General features: G+C 35.2%; 1 protein-coding gene across 3 annotated transcripts in view; it reads left to right on the top strand.

Moving 5' to 3' along the window:
- LOC127806182 (uncharacterized) overlaps window positions 1-17982 on the top strand; it is a 32121-nt gene extending 14139 nt beyond the window's left edge. Inside the window, exons 2-4 of one of the 3 annotated variants that reach the window (XM_052343300.1) lie at window positions 6489-6922; window positions 15195-15622; window positions 17634-17982. In XM_052343300.1, the coding sequence (XP_052199260.1) occupies window positions 6489-6753 (265 nt within the window). In that variant the 3' untranslated portion in view covers window positions 6754-6922; window positions 15195-15622; window positions 17634-17982. Of the gene's footprint in view, window positions 1-6488; window positions 6923-15066; window positions 15623-17633 lie in introns of those variants that run through there. The other 2 variants (XM_052343299.1, XM_052343301.1) reach the window with 2 other exon arrangements.
- Window positions 17983-21606: the final 3624 nt, after the last annotated feature.

Raw genomic sequence — 21606 nt, 5'->3', positions numbered from 1 at the left:
CGACTCTGTAACTACAAGAGACGGCGGCGGCGTGCGAGCACGAGAGAGGCGACGGCGATTCAGCAATAGACTGTCAGTGGCGGTGTGCGCGAGAGAGAAGGGGAAATCGACGAGAGAAAGGGGTAATGGGTAAGGGGAAACAAAACCCTAAAAATTTATACTAAATGCTTCACGCGGCCCAGGCGGCCAATTTGGCCGCCTTGGCGTTCGCCTTGGCTAGGCGGTTCACGCGGCTAGGTGTCCGCCTTGGCCGCCTAGGCGCCGCTCGGTACCGATTAGCTGGGCCGGCGCCTAAGGTGGCTGATTTGGCCATAATCGCGGTGGCCAGTGGCCGCCTAGCGCCTCGGCTCCGCCTAGGTCACGTTTTAGTTCACTGCTTGTTAGCTAATAGAAGGCGAATTCAAAAGCGTTGTTTCGGTGATTGTTAAACGTCGGTGATTGCTGTTTCAGAGGCGGCTTGGGTTTGCTGAACTTTAGTGTTGGAATAAGTTTCCGTGAAAGTCCTTAGAAACTGATCAAGAGGTGAGTCGAGTAAGTTCAAAGAAGTTGGACTGTGGAGATGGATACAGGAGTTAAAGAAATAGTCGATAACCTCTACCAAAAGCTGGACGACCTGCTTTTGCTTTCAAAGAAGTTTCGGGTCAGTATACCAGAGGAATGCTTTTTTAGATCCTCTGTAGAATTGATTCCAGCAGGAGTTGGAGTCCTATCTAAGACCTCTGGTTTGCAACAAGAAGTTGATGAATCAGCTGCATTGGATCAACAACTCCGGCTGGAAGATTAGTCACATGTGTGGATATAAATTAGGTTGGAGATGAGAGTTGCAATAAAGAGTTCAATAAACTACGACAAATAGGCTCAGTTTTGGATTACCAGGATAGGTATGAGGAATTGAAAGCGATGATGCTCAATTACCATTCGAAATTGAATGAGTCCTACTTTATATTGAGATTCATCAGTGGTCTTTGCGATGAGCCAAGCTTGGCCTATTGTAAAAATGATGTATCCTGCCACGATAAAACAAGCGGTTGAGAAGGCTAGGTTGCAAGAAGTGGAGCTGGAAGCTATTTACAGAAAGCATAATTTGCAGCCTAATAGTTATATTATGTGCATCCTACAGATTGGAGGTACTTCTAAGGCTGTTGAGATCCTAAGATTAGGAATGGTAGCTGGAGGAAGTGAGGGAAGACTTGAATTGGACCAAACGATTCAGGATGACAAGAAAGGAATTTCAATTACCTGAGAAGGTATTGCGGCTTTGTTGGAAGAGATATCTGTTGAATTGAATTTGGTTATATGTTAACCTTAGGACTCTTAGATTACAACCTTAGGCGAGAAAACCCTCACATAAACTCTCGGATGCAGTGTAAATGAAAGAACAGAATATAAGCCAGACAAAATCAGAATGTAAACAAGAAATACAGAAAGATAAACAACAAACCAAACGGAGACAGAAGTTATCCTGGTCTGGAATGCCTTTGGCAATCCTACATCCAGTCTTCAAACACCCTTGAAGCAGTCTTTATTTCCAGACAGAAGATCAGTACAAAAAACCCAAGCTCTCTCTCAATCCTATCGCTCAAGTACAACCCTTGTTCACTCCAAGAAAGTTCAAGAACACAATACACATGCCTCACTATCTCTAGAACAAAGAATACTCACAATAGAAGAAGAGAACTTGACAAGAGTAGCCGAATTAGACTGCCGCCTTGCCCTCTTATTTATAGAGGAGGCGGACACACTTAAGCAACTAACTAACTTAGGGAAATTACATATTAACCCCAACAAAATGTACTAATTACACTTAACCCCAAGCTGGCTAATTTCTTCAGCCAAAACTACTCTTTTATACTCCTTCCGGTTCTGCTATCTTCTAGGACAAAACTCGAGGCAAACTTCAACATTATAGTTGTCAAGAAACTAGAAGAAGAGCTGATAAATCAAGATGTGCCTATTTAGAGGTTGCAAGAGAAAAATGAGGATTATTCGATGGATTGATGAAGGAAGTAAAGTCCATTGCATTACCCTTTGTGCCTAGTCTAATGTTAGAAGAACGGCTAATGTCCAGAAATGGAACCTTGGAGAAGGTTCTAAGTTTCTCGTGCTGGTTTTATCAAAGGAGGATCTAGCAAAGTGAGTCAATGCTTCTCAATTGCTGCATTTGCGGGATATTGCAAATATCTTGGCAGTTGACCTGATCTTAGTAGAGGACTACATTTTACAATTGCAGGAACAACAAAAGAGATGAAACATAAAAGTGAAGAGGAATAGGCCTAGACAGAGAAAGAAGGAAAGAAGGAAAAATTAGATAGTGAAAGTAGGGATTGGATGAAGAATAGGGCCAATCGTTGCAAGTTCTAGGGGGACAAGAACTTACTCAAGGATCCCCAAGGATGTAATTGTAATTATGTATTATATGAATTTGGTAGTTGTTGTTCTTTGTTGTTTCAACGATTGTACCTTTTAGTAGAGTAGCTTATAAATAGGTTAGATCAACTAGAGAATGATATAGTTGAATGATAATTGAATTTTTGGTTCTCCCTCAACTCCTTTGATCTCTCTCATTTCCCTTTGACTATGTGTGTGTGTTCTGTTTACATTTCCCCCTTTATTCTTTATGTTATCTCTCTCTCTTAGTCTAATTCCTCTTCCAATTCTCTTTGTTTTGATTCTATCTTCTTTATTCGTTCCAATTTTCCTATTCAAACCATAGGCAAACCTTAGGAACATGATATATATATGTGTGTGTGATTGCTTGCTTTATATAGAACAAATATAAGCAATGTAGAGCGAATATAAGGTAAAGAGAAAAGGAAAGATGGATCTAAATTGATTTATAGAGGTTTGGCTTATAACGAAGCCTACATCATTTCTACACAAATTGCAATTTGAGGGTTTCACAAATTGCACTTGTTTTGTTCGTGATGTTTGCACTCACTTGTCTAAGTTGGATCCAAAATCTCTTAAATGTGCTTTTCTTGGATTCTCCTGTACTCAAAAAGGGTATCGTTGTTTTTCTCCTACCCTTGGTCGGTACTTGGTTTCTGTTAATGTTACCTTCTTTGAGACCACATCTTTCTTTCCTATCTCCATTGATCATGAATATGCCCACGAGGATGATGACATTTTGGTCTCCACAATGACCACTCATGTTGCCCCACCCGTCTCTCCTAGCCCACCTATTCTTCAAGTGTATTCTCATTGGGCTCCGACTTCACATCCTTCGTTGGCTTCTTCTTCGTCTACGGATCCTCCTACCATCATGACTACCCTAGTTCTTTCATCTCTTAATTTGAACCTTGACCTTCCCATCACTCTTTACAGAGGTAAACGTTAATGTATTCATCCTATATCTTCTTTTGCATCTTACACACATTTATCACCCTCCCTTCAGTGCTTTATTTCATCTTTAGATTCGGTCTCGGTTCCTAAATGTTTATTTGAAGCTCTCTCTCACCATAGTTGGCGTGTGGCTATGGTTGATGAGATGTGGGCCTTGGATGAGAATGGTACTTGGGATCTTGTTCCTTCACCTTCTGGGAAGACGGTTATTGGATGCAGATGGGTCTTTGTTATCAAGGTTAATCCTGATGGTTTTGTGGCTCGGCTTAAAGCTTGTTTATTGCAAAAGGATATGCTCAGACCTATGGTGTTGATTATTCTGATACACGTTCTCCAATGGCTAAACTTGCTTTTGTTCGCTTGTTTTTCTCTTTGGCTGCTACTAATGATTGGCCCCTTTATCAAGTTGATGTCAAGAATTCTTTTCTTCATAGTGACTTACAGGAGGAGGTTTATATGGAGCAACCATCTGGGTTTGTTGTTCAAGGGGAGTCGGGCAAGGTTTGTAAATTTTGAAAATCTCTATATGGTCTAAAATAGAGTTCTCGTGCTTGGTTTGGGTAGTTTAGTGAGGTTGTTCAAGAGTTTGGACTTAAAAAAAGTTCTTGTGATCATTTTGCGTTCTATCAAAAATCGAAGGCTAGTATAATATTATTAATTGTATATGTTGAAAATATTGTTGTCACAAGGAGTGGCAATGTAGTCATTGCAGCTCTTAAGTTCTTCATCCAATTGAGATTTCAGACCAAGGACTTGGGAGAGTTGAAATATTTCTTGGGAATTGAAGTAACAAGATCTAAAAAAAGGTATCTTTCTCTCCAAACATAAATATGTCCTTGATATTTTGACTGAAACAAGGTAGCTAGGGGTCAAACCATGTAGTGCGCCAATGATTACAAACTTGCAACTTACAACTAATGAGGGAGAGTTGTTTGAAAATCCTGAAATGTATAAAAGGTTGGTTGGGAAACTGAACTATCTAATCGTTAGTTGTCCTGATATTACTTATCTTGTTAGCATCGTAAGTCAATTTATGTCCTCTCTCGGAATGGCTTATTGGATTGCTTTAGAGCAGATGTTGTGTTATCTAAAAGGAGCCCTAGGACATGGCATATTATATAAAAATCATGGGTACTCTAATATTGAATGTTTCACGGATGCAAATTGGGTTTCTTTTAAGGTTGACAGGAGATCGACAATGGAATACTGTCTTTTCGTTGGTGGCAATTTGGTCTCATGGAAGAGTAAGAAGCAGAATGTGGTGTCTTGGTCTAGTGCAGAATCAAAATATTGAGCAATGGCATAGTCAACATGTGAACTTATGTGGATCCATCAATTGAGGAGTGAAATTGGATTGGGCAATCCTCTACCTTTGAAATTATGGTGTGATAATCAAGCTACTCTTCATATTGCATCAAATTCAGTTTTGCACGAGAGAACCAAACATATTATAGTTGATTGTCATTTCATATGAGGAAAAATCCAACAAAACATCATATCAACTGGTTATGTCAAGACAAGCAAACAACTAGGTGATATATTCACAAAGGCATTGAATGGTTCTAGAATTGATTATCTATGTAACTAGTTGAGCATGATTAATATCTATGCTCTAGCTTGAAGGAGAGTGTTATAGAAAGTATATATATAGAAACCAGATCTAGAGCATTCACTGTTGTAAATATAGAAGGTATAGGAATATCAACTCTGTAAATATAGAAAGTAGAATATCCTAAGCATAATCCTAGGATCTAGAATGTATATATAATGGTGTAATGTGCCTCTGCAATGATATAAAAAACAGAATATTTCTTCTCTCTATTACAATCATGACACATGCATATATGGCCATCACCACCTTTTATGACTTGGCAAATAAATAAGGGGGTACATTGTTATCAAGGGGGTGATTGGCGTTTTACCCCGAGTCAAATGACATAGGTTCACTTGATAAACAATGCACAATGATTATCACCTCGTTTGTCATAATTGGTGTAGGAAGTCTATGCATATCATGGATTTGTTCATATGCATGAAAAACTGTTTTGTAGGTGTCACTAGGTTTTATCATTTAATTCAACACATTCAAACGTGCCAACAAGTGATCCAAGCACATTGAATGGACAGGAGATGTCAGGGGAGAAGATAGTTTGTTTAATTTTGCTTTTTTGCACCTTAAATTTCCTAGGAATTCTTGTTAGTTTCCTTCATTTGATTGGATCAGATTTGGACATGTAATACTTTTAATTCAATGGTAAATTTGTAGTTATTACATGTCAATTAGGTTCAATTTAGACTTTGTTCCATGCTATACCATGTATTTATCACTTATTTTCTAGAGTTTTGTTTAAATTGTCAGATTAAGAGTGATTAGGGGATTTTGTGAAAATAAAATATATTTTTGGGGTTTGGGTGCAATTTCCAAGAAAAGGAAAAAATCCCCAATTTTTCAACGATAACACACCAAAAAGGGGGCACTACAAGCAAGAAGTCCCTACAGCTTGCGGGTGCTATAGAACCTTGCAATCCCCTAGTTTTAGTAGGTGGTAGTCCATCTCTCTTAGCTTGAGTAGGTGCTAATCTTGTCACAAGCAGCCCCTAGCTCTCAAGCTGGAACAATCCCTCGTACATAAGGTGATAATACAAGATATAACCTCACATCTCTACTGATTAATGATTTACAAGAAGAGATAGAAAGAGTATATGTCAATGAAGCATTGCTTGAATCTTCTTCTTCTTGGATGGTAAAACCCAAGATCTAGCATTAGAGGTAGATTGAGCTCAAAGGTGAATGCTTTTGAAAGTAAAACGATTGTACAGTCTGAAATGTTTATCAAATAAATTTCAAAATTTAATTTTCATGTTTGTCTGATAACATGGCTGTTTATCACTAAATTATATCCCTTGTATAGTACAAAATATACTTTATAGTATGAAATGTTTTTAATGTTACTTAGCCACTTAAAAGAATAAATATAATTTGTATGACTTCTTGAGAATATGACAAAGAATTCTAAAAGCAAGCATACCTCAAACAGAACTTGTATTTGTTTTTTAATTGGATTCCATGCAAAGCACAGGTTTGTTGCTAATTCGTAAAAATGGATTGTTGTGATTTTCTAATTGCATAGTTGTTTATTTCACAGTTCAACTACCGGTCCTACTTTTTGCATGAAACCAATATTGAGAGCTGCTGTTCCTTCTCTCTGCTCTGTTCATCTACAAAAGGCTGAAAAACATGTGACGAGGGCACTGAGGAAGGCAGGTCTTAATGTTACTTCTACAAGTAAACTTGCTCCGAAGTTCCATGTCGTAGTTGCGGAATATGTCCGGCAAATTCAATCCAAACGGAGAGCTGCACAGAAGGCACTTGGTGATGCTTTGGAGAAGAAAGAGGGTGATGCTAATTGAAGATTTGGATGTGAAGATAAAAATTGTTTGTTATAGCTTTGTGAACTTAGTGGAACAGACAGCAAGGATGGAACTTTATGGCTGATTGGAATTGGATGAACCAAGACTGAGTTTTGGATGGGGCATGCGTTTGTCCCTTGGCCAGGAAAAAGACTTTTGCCTATTGAAGGTATTTCATATTTTGTTGATTCCTCCATTTTGACTATTTATATCTTCAAAGTGTTGCTTTTGGATTGTTTTATTGGTTATTGATAAAATGCCAAAATTTGTGATTGTTAACTGTTAAATTTCTCCTTAAAAAAGATTAACTTGTAGTATTTGATGATACAATTTTAATATGAGGTTCATTCAAATTAAAGAGGGGGGTTGCGTTAGGTAGCCGACAGCCAGCATAAAACCTAGTCGGATCCAAATATGAATTCTAGACAAATTATCTGTTGGGGCGTAATCCACATAGAAATCTAGAATTCATGTAGCCAACCCCACATAGTGGGATAAAGGCTGGATATGTTGTTGTTGTTGTGTTGTTCATTCAAATTAAGAGGAGGAAAAAGAAAAGAAAGTAGAAAGATTGAGAGAGTTGAAGGGCAAAGAACAAACAAGATTATTGGTTTACTATTCTTGGAAGAGTAATCATTCAAGAGCCTCTGGTTGCACCATTGGCTCTTTTAAGGTCCCAGAAATATTTCACAATCCTCTTAAGGGTTGACACAGACTGCCTATTTGACAAATGGTTCCTTATCTCCTACAGCCACCTGGTCATCTTCCAGCTGTGGCATGTGAGGTGGGGAGAATTACAGTATTCAGTAAATATTTTCAGAATAGTGATATTTTAATAATTTTTAAAAAGTTGAGGTAAATTATTAAAAAATGTTGGGGGATCTCATATGAGTTTGTTGGATTTTAAAACTTTTCACATCTCATGCGTATAGCGGAAAGAAACACAAGACTCATATAAAGCTTTGGTGTTTTCGCAATATGCAATAACCATGCAAAAAAACTGAACTTTTCAGTAGATGTTACCTCCTTGAAGAACCAATGTTTGAAGCAAAAGATGCTTAACAAACTAACCTTTTCCTCCTCAAGTGTGGAGGGCCTAGCTTGTCCACACTAAGCAAGCTTCCAAAACCCTTGAAACTCCTTTAGTGCTAGCTGAAGACTACAAGGGAATGTGTGGGCTTGAACCTATTCTTGTTTTAAAAAAACAAGGCTCATCACATGAGCAAATTGAGAGAAGGAAGGAGAAGAAGAAAGAGTTGTCGAGAGAGCAATAACCAAAAAAACCATGTTCTTCTTCTTCTTCTTCAATCTCACTTTTTATATGCAGAAGTGGAAGGGATCAGTGGATTTCTGGATAAATCTACTTATAGCCCATATAGCATAAGAGCATGACAAGTGGCATGAGAGTTGGTGGACTTTCCACTGACTCTTGAACATTCCACCCTGAGTCTGTCAAATAGAAACTGTTGATAGTTTTCATTAAGTGATTGATAGTTTTTCAACTTTTGAAAAACAACGATGGTTTATAAAAAGAAGTTGATGGTTTGGTGTTTGTTGTTACTCGATTGCATACAAATCTGTCATGAACTCGTAATGACAATTAGACCCTCCATTAACATGATACAAACCCCATAATTCTTATCTGCTTTTGGATGTGTGACTTTCCAAATAGCAATTAGGAAACATCAACCTTCTTTGATGTCAATCAAACTCTTTGATCTATTTTGAGAATCTCTCCATGTTCTCAAATTATCCTGACAATCTTGAGTGACGTCTAGCAACATATCAAGATAACGTAAATGGTAATGCAGTAAATTCAGAGGGAATCTATTTCGTTGACGATTACCATATAATTCAGTCCTTTCATTACTAATGTTTCGACTAAGTGAGAACCATGGGGTGATTAAACTAACTTGATACTATGTGATAGATCTTAGTTGGTGTGAATTGTGTGATGAAATGACACATTGATAATTTCTTTTCAATCAATCATGCCTTGGCCAAGTCAATGACTTCTCGTATTACAAATTAACAAAAGATGACATAGGACGTTTACCTTATGTCAGAGATAATGGATCCTATCGGGTAAACACCTGTCTTCATATATTAGTCTAATGAGACCCCACAGTGAACATTCCCACCTTGCATTTGGGTGACTCCGAGTCCACATCACTAACGAATCTCACACACCAATACATAAGACAACTGTGATGCTTCAACTTAGAGAGTCAGTTACATAATCACAACTAATAACAAATCATTAATCCACTTTGCCATGTGATTTGTTATTAACTCGGTGCATTGTTCAACCAACAACCACCCATATGATTACTATTAGCATCTTATGTTTTGTGGCATGTGACTCACCACTCGTTATTAGTGATGTCTCGTACTAATCAAAGTAATAAAAGTTTTTGCTAGTCTATGCTCGCTTGATTAAAGTCCTCGTTTAAGGAAGGTAAGGGCTAGGAACAAGTTAAGACTTTTTGTACTAAAGAATCTTGTTCACATATTCTTAACAACTTAAGAATGAAATTTTTAACAAGAAATCTAGGGACTCCTTCATACAAAATTGGAGAGTTATGAATGAAGATAAGGTGCCATCTTATAAATATTATGTGCTCATACATCAAAATGCCATTTTTAGATGTCATATAGATTTAGCATTTGGGCATGTTTAACAAAAATTCAATACAATGTTATCATATTTTTAATATTGTAGTAATAAAAATAATTATTATTAACGATATTGATTATAATTTTCATTCTATTCCAGAATTTTAAAAATGTTATATTATTGATATTGTTGTTCTTAATGTTTTTATTATTTACTATATTTTTACTATTTATAATATTAATATTGTTGATATTGCTACAACAACATCTGAATCCTTAATTTCACTTAGTTGGGGCAGCTATACAAATTCTAGCTTGTTAATCATCTATTGTTGATATGACTATTATTATAATGCTATTTACTATTATGGAGAAGACTTTAAAGAATAGGAGTATTGTTGTTAGGATTATTGTAGTTAAAGTTGTTATAGGAGAAGTAACTGTGAATATTATTAGTACATGTTGCCAAAAGTTGGGTTAGAAGAGGAGATATAAAGGCAAAATTTTGAGAAGACTAGAGGTGTTCGTAAAAGGGATACCAAGGGTTGAGAATATCATTATAGGAGGGAACTTAAATTGTCAAGACCCAACTTCACATTGTTGTCTATTAGGGAGGTTTGGGTATATTACTTGGTCCTAGGAGCCCATAAGTCACATTTAGCTAGCACTTTTGGGTGACAACTCGTGGTATTACAAGTAGTATCAGAGCCAACCTAGGACCACTATTTCATGGGTGTTGGCTAGGAATGTGTTCAGAATTTGACTTGGGTCAGATTGATTGATATGGGATTTCTAGCTTGGTGAGGACTTTAGGTATTAAGAGAGGGGAGTTAGAGTTTGTCATGACCCAATCTCACATCGATTGTTGGGGGGGGTGTATTAATTGGTGTCGTGAGGGGGGGTGTATTAATTGGTGTCGTGAGCTTGTTAGTCATTTTAGTTAGCACTTTTTGGGAGGACTTGTGGTGTTACATAAATGATCATGTGGGTAGAGAAGGGAATTGACACTTTTTGTTGTTGTTTTATGAGCTCATCTTAACACTAGGTTTAAGAAATGGGAGGAATACTTGGTCACATACAAAATGGCATATCAACCACCCAAATAGACTACTTTGTTATGAGACAAGGACCAATTATGTTGTAAGAATTGTAAGGTTGGAGATGCAATTAAGATGGTTGGGTCAATTGAGAAAAAGATCAATATAGGCTCTTGTGAAGAGAGTTGTAGTTGATGGAATGGAAAAAGTAGTTAGCAAAAGAGATAGAGGAAGACAAAAAAACTTGATGGGAGGCACTTAGGTTTGATATTAAGTATATGGACTTTACAAAAGATCAAGTAACGGATAAAAATGAAGAGAGCTAGAATTCATATAGTCGATCTCATATAGTGAGAAGAACTTGGTATGTTGTTATTCAATTTTGCTATTTATTAATGTTTTTACTGTTCGGAACACTAATATTGTTAATATTTTTATATATTATAATATTATTTATTATTACTCAATTTTGAAATATAAATGCAATTAATATTAATGTAGTTATTAATAGACAATTAATGTTAACATATTTTTTTTATAGATACTAATGTAAAAACAATTAGTATTGATTTTGATTGGACTAGGAACTCAAGTTCTCTATTTCGAAAATACGAGGAAAATATTTCCCTCTTTGGAGAAAATAGTAGAAAGAATCTTAAAAGATGTTTTCTAGCTGTCAATATAATGAGCAAGGGTTCTCGCATTTGCTTGGACGGATGTGGATAAAGAAGTTAGTCCAAAATCAAAATCAAAATCAAAACCAAAACCAAAAACAAAATCAAAATAAAAAACAAAAGCAAATTCAAAGTCAAAGCCAAAAACAAAATCATAGATTAAGGATTGGGTCATGGAACATAGGAACATTAACATGCAAAGCTATGGAAGTGATAGATGTGATGATTAGGAGAAAGATTAATATTATGTGCCTTCAAGAGACGAGATGAGTTGGGAAAAAAGCAAAAACTTTGTCAGAAAATGGATATAAAATATGGTACACAGGAAATGATCGAGCAAAAAATGGAGTAGGGATTATTATGGATAAAAGTTTAGTAGATGAGGTAGTGGATGTAAAGAGAATAGGGGATAGGATTATTATGGTGAAGGTTATTCTAGGAAGAATGATTATGAATATCTTTAGTACATATGCACCACAAGCGGGGTTAGATGAGGAGATAAAAACAAAATTCTGGAGGACCTAGAGGGACTCATACAAATGATACCAAGAGGAGAGAGTGATTATAGGAAGTGACTTAAATGGTCACGTGGGTAGAGACGAAAACGGCTATAGAGAGGTACATGGAGGGTATGGATTCGGGGAAATTAATAATGAGGGTAAGTTTATTCTAGATTTTGCAATGGCATATGGGCTCATCATAACCAATACTAGGTTCAAAAAATGGGACGAACACTTAATCACATATAAAAATGTCACATCAAGCACCCAAATAGATTACTTCCTCATGAGACAAGAGGACCGGGTATGTTGTAGGGATTGTAAGGTGATACCGGGAGAGTGTTTGACTACTCAACATAGACTTCTAGTACTTGACGTCCAAGTAAGAAATTGGAAGAGAAAAAAATCACATAAAACAAAATCCAAGAATCAGGTAGTGGGATTTAAAAGGGGAGAAATAACTAATCTTCAAAGAAAAATTAAGGGGTAGAAGAGAATGGAATAGAGAAAGACAGACAAACCAAATGTGGAGAGAAATGGCTAATGGTAGAGCCCCTAACCTTAAGGAGTCTTGGTGGTGGAATGAAGAAGTATAATTGAAAATTAAAAATAAGAAAAATTGCTATAAGGCTGTATATCAGTACAACAATAAAGAAAATCAAAAAATTATAAAGAATAAAAAAAAGCAGCAAAAAAAGCTGTTAGTGAAGCAAGGTCAAAAGCATACGAGAATCTATATAAACGACTTGATACAAAAGATGGAGAAAGGGATATATATAAATTAGCTAAAACAAGAGAAAGAAAAACAAGGGATTTAAATCAAGTGAAATGCATAAAAGATGAAAATCAAAATGTATTAGTGAATGAGTGAGCGATTAAGAAGAGATGGAAGGAGTATTTTACAAAATTATTCAATGATAATGGCGACACAAGAGTTAGGTTGGGACATCTTAGTAACTCCGAAGGGAACGTGAGCTATACATTTTATTGACGCATAAGTCCAAATGAAATAAGACAAATATTAAAAAAGATGAAAAATCATAAGGGGGTGGGACCGGATAATATACCAATAGAAGCATGGAAATGTATGGGAGAAGAGGGCATCTCTTGGCTAACGAAATTATTTAACGTGATTCTTAAATAAAAAAAGATGCCAAATGAGTGGAGGAAGAGTACTTTGGTCCCTATATATAAGAACAAATGAGACGTTCAAAACTGTGAAAATTACAGAGGAATTAAGTTAATGAGCCATACCATGAAACTCTGGGAGAGAGTAATAGAGCAGAGGTTTAGAAAAGAAACAAAGGTCTTGGAAAATCAGTTTGGTTTCATGCCTGGTAGGTCAACAATGAAAGCTATATACCTACTGAGGCGCCTAATGGAAAGATATCGGAATCATTAGAAGGACCTACATATGGTGTTTATAGATCTAGAAAAGACCTATGATTGGGTCCGTAGAGAAGTATTATGGAGGGTTTTAGAGAAGAAAGGAGTCTGAATAGCCTATATACAAGCCCTTAAGGACATGTATCATGGTGCAGAGACAAGGGTCAGAATATGCGGAGGGGATACTGAACTGTTTAAAATTACAATAGGACTGCATCAAGGTTCTGCACTAAGTCCATATTTATTTGCTTTAGTAATGGATGAACTCACTAAAGATATTCAGATAGAGATGCCATGGTGTATGCTATTTGCAGACGACATAGTGTTGGTGGATGAAACAAAAGAAGGAGTGAACACTAAGATTGAGTTATGAAGAAACAATTTAGAATGTAAGGGATTTAAATTAGGTAGAAAGAAAACAGAATATATGGAATGTAAATTTAGTAAGAATGCAAGAGTGGAGAATGTTATAATAAAATTGGAAGACCAAATCTTACAAAAAAAGGACCATTTTCGATATTTGGGATCAGTGATTCAAAAAAATGGAGAAATTCACGAGGATGTCACACATAGAATTAAGGCAGGTTGGCTAAAATGGAGAAATGCATCGGGGGTGTTATGTGATGGTAAAATCTCATTAAAACTGAAAGGCAAATTCTATAGGACAGTTATAAGACCAGTTTTGTTGTACGGCTCAGAATGTTGGGCAGTCAAATACTAGCATGAGCAAAAGACGAGCGTAGCAGAGATGAGGATGTTAAGATGGATGTGCGGCCATACAAGAAAAGATAAAATTAGAAATGAAGCTATTCGTAATAAGGTAGGAATAGTGCCAATAGAGGAGAAGATGAGAGAGACTAGACTAAAATGGTTTGGTCATGTGAGAAGGAGACTAAGAGACGCTCCTGTGAGGAGAGTTGATGAAATGGAACAATTAATCAAAAAAAGAGATAGAGGCAGACCTAAGAAGATTTTGGGAGAGACGTTAAAGTTTGATATGAAGTGTATGGATCTCAATAAAGATATGACAAAAGACAGAAATACATAAAAGTCTAGAATTCATGTAGCCGACCCCATATAGTGGGATAAAGGCTGGATATGTTGTTATTGTTGTTGTATTTGGAGTCTCATTTGAATGTGATTTTTAGTTTTTTGATTTTTTGTGAAAAAAATTTCCATAATTGGACACCTCCCTAGTCGCCTTGCCCCCACCTTTTACTACCCATATTAACTCAACATTGTCACGTCTCATTCCAGGCCCCAGTGTAACCAATACTTCCGCCCACTATTGATAATCCACCCTGGCAACCAACTTTTTTGTAACTATTACACTTTCTTCCTAAAATTTTGATCCTTAAACTAGTATTTTCTATTAAGAAATAGATGGTCTGTTAGCAATAAGGTTAATCAGTTTTCACCTTTTCAAATTGGAGGGCGTGCGTAAATTTGAAATGGTTGGCACTTGCAACCCTAATTCAGGGGGAGGTTTGTGTAACTTACCTTTGTATAAGTTATGTAACAGAAATGTTGATACTATTAATATAGCAACAATATAGTACATTACTATTATAACAATAATAACAAGGATTTTATCATTATTAGTGATTACAATATTATTGTTAGTATTTTATGTCAAAATCGAAGTAGCTGGTACTTTCTCTGGGAAGGTTTTAAAAGCACAATGAGATGAGATTATGATTGCTCTAAGCAAATTGCAATAAATGGTAATACTGTTTTATAATAAAGTGTATGCATGTATTTCACATGTGTACTCTTTGTCCTACATGTTTTTTTGAAATCATATTTTTGAAAATGCTGATGGTGATGGAGAACAAGATAGGAACATTTTAGAAGATATTGTAGATTATATTATTAATATATTTTGTTATTTGTTTTAGAATATCTTTATTTATTTCTTATGTAGTTTTAGGGAGATTATATTTCCATTCTGGTTAGGAAGGATACAATTTGATGTTTGATATGTTTCGTAATTAGCTATGATCTCTAGTCTATATAAACCCCTTGTGGATTTTGAATATAACTTTGATTATTGATATTGCTTTGAGTAATCAGGATTTCTCGTGTTTTTGTTTCGGGTAGGTATTGGTCCATTGGGGAAGGAGTTTTGCAAGAATGCAGCAATGAGGCTAGTTATAGTAGTTCCCAATAAGCTGGGTGAATTGTTAATTATTTTGCCTTAGTGGTTCCTGCATTTTTTTTTTGTTCAGTGGGTGGGGGAGCATTTATGGAGCTGTCAAAAGGTGCTAAGGAGTTGACAAAAGTTTAAAATCTCTGGTTCAAATGATGTGGATGGGTGTTTGTCTGTGGTGGAACGTGGGAATACTGTTGGATATTAGCTGGAAGTTGATCACTTTATTTGTGACAGATCCTTCTGGCACCACTTACAGGGATGTCTGGGGAACAAGATAAGTTAGCTAATGTTCCTCTTAAATATCTTTGGTGTTGATTCCGTCTTTGAGGTTTCACCTTCTTTCTATGAATATGCCATTCGTTTTATGAGAAGATTGGTCAAGAGAACTGAGTAATTTGATTTTGCAGTGTCAGGAGCCAGTTTGTTGCAGCCGTGTAGATTGTACTTGGAAGCTGGTACATGCTTGCCAGGGTGAAGTCCTGGATGGAGTTCATATTAAAAAATGTATGACATGAATGGAACTCTCATTCTATTCCTTATCCTTTGGAAAATGAGCTTGAATGAACCCTTACTTGGAACCAGAGATTTAGAGATCATCTATCTAGTGATTCTGTCAAGGTGGTTGGCTGTGACAAGTAATCACATTAGAATCATCCATGTAGAAACTGTACAACTTCAAATGTTGGTATGCTTTGATGGTATTAAAGACTTTCATGATGTGATATGCATGCAACCAAAAGTCAAACTCTTGAAGTTTTTCCAGTGGGAAAACTGTCAACTTAATCAGATGCTAGGTGGCTGCCAAATAGCTTGCATTACATTGGTTGAAGCTGTCTTTGGTGTGAACAGAATACTTGTATGGCCATCAGCTTTTGCAGAAAGGTAGAAGATTGGAACTATATTAGGATCCAGTAGTTAGGGGGAAAAAAAACAGTTTAGATGATTCCTTTTTATTGAGGGAATTTTAGGGATAGATCTAGTAGAGATAGGTGCAACTGGCTAGGATGTCTATTTTGCTATCACTCTATGATCATGATGGGGACATAAAGCATCGATTCATCTCAATAGGAAATGTATATGCACATCTGACTAAACCATTTATAAGACCGTAATATCTGTTATTTTGCATGCCTGAACCAAAAGTTTTCTAGTTTTAGATTACCTTCTAGTTGACTTGCACCCCTTCCTGATTAAAGTATCCTCTGTTCAACAGAAAACTTGATTGAATTATCACTATTGTTTTCACTGAAATCTTGAAAAAGGGAGTTCATAATGATCCAAAATAATAGTGATTTGGTCAAGAATAATGTTCTGTTAAGTGTTCCTGGTGTAGACAGTAAATACATCTCACTCTTCCAATTCAGATGAATGTAAATAATTAGAATATTAGAAAAGCATGGTAGTGTTTGTATTTGTCCAGGAAAAGGAAATGGTTTGCAAACATTTTTGTATGGATAATTGAAAAAGAAAACAGAATAATTCTTTTGACAAATATCTTGATTTCCTTATCATTTTTTCATTGAACAAAAGGGCATCCTAGACCAACTTGAAGCCATGACCTTTCAGTTAGAATGATCAATCTTACTGTTACTCCCAAGGTTCACTCTCATTTTTTCAGTCAAACAAAAAGTAAAATAATTAAAACCTGACTCATCATTTTCATTTCCTCAACCCCTTCAAAAATATTGTGGAGTTTTCTTTCTGAGAGGGGTATAATTTGCATCTCTTTGTCAAATCTCATTTATGAGATCCAATGAATTGATTGGAGCTGCCATTGGGTAAATTCACATAATTTTTCTGCCAAGAAATTTGGATGTATGAGAATTCTGGAGTAGACTTCTGTAGTTCGATGGTTTGTATCCACCTTGCATCTTGTTAAATCTTCTTGAATAACACAATTGGATGTTTAAAATTTGATTGACCAGTTTAATGATGATTGATCTTTGTATAATAATGGGTGCAACTGGGACATTTTATCAGAACTGATGTGTTTCCGTATTGCATGTTTTAATAGACCGGTTGGGTGGCATTATAAATAGGATAGTGAAATGAGGAATGATTTTTAATGGCGTTATAGATCATTACTAGCTATTTTCATAAAAATTTCTAGAAAATAGATGGGTGGGAACATGTTAATTTAAATAATTTATTCTATAAATAGTTACAAAATTCTAGGTGTCCCCAGCACCCTGCCTTTACCACTGTGTATGGTTCTTAATTGTTGAGTTGATATTACTTTTTTGTGCTGCAAAAATGAGGGGTAAGTGAGACTGATTTGCAGATATACTCACATGAATTAGTGATATGATAAGATTTTAGAGTGTTTTCTAGACCTATGATGCACTCGTAATACTAAATTTTTGCTTCATGCTATTCGTAGTAAAAGGCTTGAGCTGGCAGATTCTGTTGTAGCTGGTTATTATTAGTGCACAATTTTCTTTGTCAAACCTTCAGATGTTTTCTATGTATTGTTATCAAAATATGCTGGTTTTTGTTTCTTTCTTTTACACTGCAGACGGTGGTAGCAAGGGGAAGACAAATCTTCTGCCTGGACTGAAGTGCGGGGGAGTAATGCTTGTGAAGAGCCGCGTCTGACATTTAGAGCAAACCCTTTGTGTTGGCCGAGAGTTCTGTGCTGTTGCATTTTAGCATCCATAAGCTTTTCTGGTGATAGATGAAATTACCTGGAAATAGTTCTGATTTTTGACAATTGATACAAAAGCACTTGTGTTCCATTTGTCAAAACTCTTTACACAATATATCAGGGTTTATCTGTCTGGAAGTAGTGTAGAACATTTAGTTATGGAATCACACTATGAAATTGAGTAAATATGAGAATGGGAATGGTTTCATGTATTTGGGCATATTATAGAGCCTATCCCAGCTTAGCATGCCCCTATCCTGATACATTTTCAAAGGATTGTTGTCCATGGGCAATACTGAAATCATGTTTTCCAAGCGGGAATGCTCTCTTTCTGCAGCTCTTGTCTCGTTGCTGCTGAAACCATGGCATTGCGCATGGTTCATTGGGCCTTCCACTTGATTGCTCTCCGAGGATTCCTAATCCTAGTCAGGTATGTATGGATATCACTTATCTGGCAGGAACTTAAAAAGATGGAAGGGTTTTGTTTCTTTACATTTGCACCCTCTTTTAGCAGCCTCCTTGTAGTTAAATTGAAATAGATAATGGATTTGTTTCAAGGAAAGGCTAGCGATTTGATCCAAGGATGGAGCGGATGGCAATGGCAATGGCACAATGTTAGTAACGAGTGTATCGACAAATGTTGTTGGTGGGTTTAGGGTGTTATCTTAGTGTGTTTATTTTTTCCTCAGATTTATCAGTTGACTTGTGTTTTTGGAACCCCGAGTGCCTGCTCTGCTCAAATAATATATAAAATTATTATGCATAATGATGTAAGTTTATTAATAATAATTACATTAAAATAGTAAAGTGTTTGTCCATAAATTTTTGTAATTTTTCTTTTCAGAATTGCAGTGAGGATTACGTGAAGAATGGGTGATTAAAGTGAAGACCCCAGCCAGAATACTACACTTGGGGGGGTTTTGAGTAGTGCTTTTAAAGCGCTATATTAAGGAGGGTATTATTATTGGTGTTGGCTTGGCTTGGCTTGGGTTTCTCTGCATTATAATTCCATCTTTTAACATGAGAATATTAGTGAGGCACTTGACTTTTGCCTGAATCTCATGTTTTTGTCTTTAAAGGTTGCGTTGTTTGCTCGCCTCTCATCTTGTAAATTAATGTACCCTACAAAACTGCTCATATTGTCACGCCCCAATCACTCTCCCGAGTTGGAGTTGGCGTGTGACACTTAGCTTTGAACCAAACTCCCCTCCTAGTGCCAAGTTTGACTCTTTTCTCAAGCTATTTATTTGAGAGAGAGAGAGAGAGAGAGAGGGGCCTCTAAAAGTGCTTTAATTTAATAGGAAATAGAGTTGGTACAAAATGAGAGAGGTGGAGACATTTATAGCCATTCATTTATTCTAAAATTTCTTCCATCATCAATGCATTCTAAAACAATCTGAAGTGTTCTAAGAATCCTTTGGAACCTTCTAGTGTCTTCCCTTGCTTGCTTCATCTCCTTGTAGCTCTCAAGCACTCGTGATATTTTTTCCCAACTGGTGCATGTTGTTGGTTTATCATCGTGCAACAATTTTGGGCGTAGAATTCATTCCAGGTACTCGGGTCATGCAAGCCACTGGCTTGTTCAAGATGGCAAAGTTTCTTATCATCTGTTCATGCCATCAACCTTCTCCATTGCAAGTAGAGGTTGTCATTGAGGAGGAAGGTGGTGGTAGTTCACATGTTTTATTTTAAATCCATACTTGGTTGTTGGTAATAACAAAAATAAACAAGACCCGTCATCTTCTTTGGCAAGAAAGCTTTGGAATCTCTCTATCTTAGTTTCACCACCCTGCTCTCCACATCCACGTTCATTGCCGTCCGTCAGATACTCAACCATCATACTCTCCTTTGCATCATATTCATCGCTACAAGTCGCCGTCGCTTCTTGATTGTCTCACCCGCAAATGTGGCCTTTCATCTCATTTGCATTTCTGGCCAAGCTTTGCAATCTCTGTCACAAATTGTCGTGGGTTGTTGATTCTCTCATATGCAAGCTAGTGATCTCTGTCACATCGTCACTGTCTTTGCTACTTAATTGCCACTCCATTACGGGCATGCAATAATCTTGTTTGTACTTGTTCCTTTTTCCTTTGATGAGATTTGCTTATGGCGTAACTTACGAAGAATCGACTGGATTGAGTGATTAAATTTTTTTTATATTTTAAATAAAATTTTAATGATAAATAAGATTTAAATAATATAATAAATTTTTTTGAGTAAAAATGCATTACGATGCTTGAAAAAGAAATAATGTACAAAAACTTTATCGTAATTCACCTTCTCTCAATCTTCATCCACTAATCTAGTACCCACATGGAAATTTTCAAATCCACTAATGCAATTTTGGGTTGCAGACCTTAATCAAATATAACAACTAGCAACTAAGTTCTCTTTAACACAATTGGTTAGGAAAACAAAAAATACAAATAAAAATGAAAGATGCAACTCTCAAAATATAACATGCTCTCTAATACAAGTCTCCAACAAGATTTACAAGAAAATAACAATCCTTGACATAATTTAGAAGATAAACAATGAAGCTTAGTAAAAATAAAGTAATTTGAAAATTCTAATCTTTAAATGTGTAAACTCAAACTTTCAATGGCTACTTAGATCTTTAAAATGTCTTCTATTAGGGTTTCTCGAATAGAACATGTCGATCGTTTTTTATAAAATCTGTCAAAAGCAATCAACAATTAGAAGGAATTAGTTGATAGTTTACTATTATAAACCTTTGATTGTTTGTAGGAATTTAGTCCACAACTACATACAAAGAATATGCAAATTGGTTAGTCAACAGTTTAAAATAATAAGTCGATAGTTTAGGTTGCATTTTCCTTATTATTTTCAATTCATTTTTAGTTTTCAGTTTTCTAAAATAATGAAAATACGTTTACTTTGTTATTTTCAAAAATGTATTTTTGAAAGCAAGAAAAAAATTTATAAAGAAAATTCAAAACAACAAAAAATTATTTTGGTTGTTTTAAGTCAAAACAATCTCTAAGTCCAAAACATAAAAAATATAATTTATTTTCCATGTTTTGGCCTTAAAAAAGAAAAGAGAAAAAAATAAAAGAAGGAAAAAAAAGAAAAAATTATTCTTAAATTTTAAAAATAAAATTATATATTTATTTAAAATTTGAAAAATATAGTATATCTATATTATAATTAAAAATATAAGGTAACATATAGTTTATTATTAAGTATATTACACATATTATATATAATAATATTTAATATAAATTATCACTAGATATCAATAATTTATTAATTAAATTTATTATTTTATTTTAATAATAAAATTTTATTAAAAAGAGTTAATTTATTATTTAATAATCAAATTCATTGCATAAAATATCATAAAATAATTTTGCTCAAAATTTTAAAGTAAACGCGTTTTCTAGTTTTCTGTTTTAAAAAATAATTTTTTAAAATAATAAAAAAAACACATTTTCAGTTTTTTGAAAACAAACTATTAAAATAGAAAACTGAAAATGAATTTAAAATTCAAAACTGTAAATTGAAAACACAAAAAGAACGCAACCTTAGTTTTTGAATTGTTTAGAAACTGATTTTTAATGTTCAAAAACACTTACCCATTTTTTCTTCTTTTAAAACTATTTTCTCTACATTTTAAACTTCGACACAATACCTTAAAACCATAAACTTTCATTTACTAATTTTGAAAAACAAGTTCAAAATTGTTTTTAAGTATTGTTTCAAAATAATTTAAGTCTAAGATTCAAGCAACAATTATTAAAGTTATTACAATTTTGTGTGAAAACACTTATCTTCAAAATATCATCAAAATCAAACTAACAATCTCCCCATTTTTTATGATGAT

The sequence above is a fragment of the Diospyros lotus genome, chromosome 7 (assembly GCF_014633365.1).
Source record: "Diospyros lotus cultivar Yz01 chromosome 7, ASM1463336v1, whole genome shotgun sequence".
In the NCBI taxonomy this organism is placed as follows: Eukaryota; Viridiplantae; Streptophyta; class Magnoliopsida; order Ericales; family Ebenaceae; genus Diospyros; species Diospyros lotus.
Note: the sequence above shows the minus strand (reverse complement) of the source record. Positions and strands in the feature narration are given on the sequence as shown.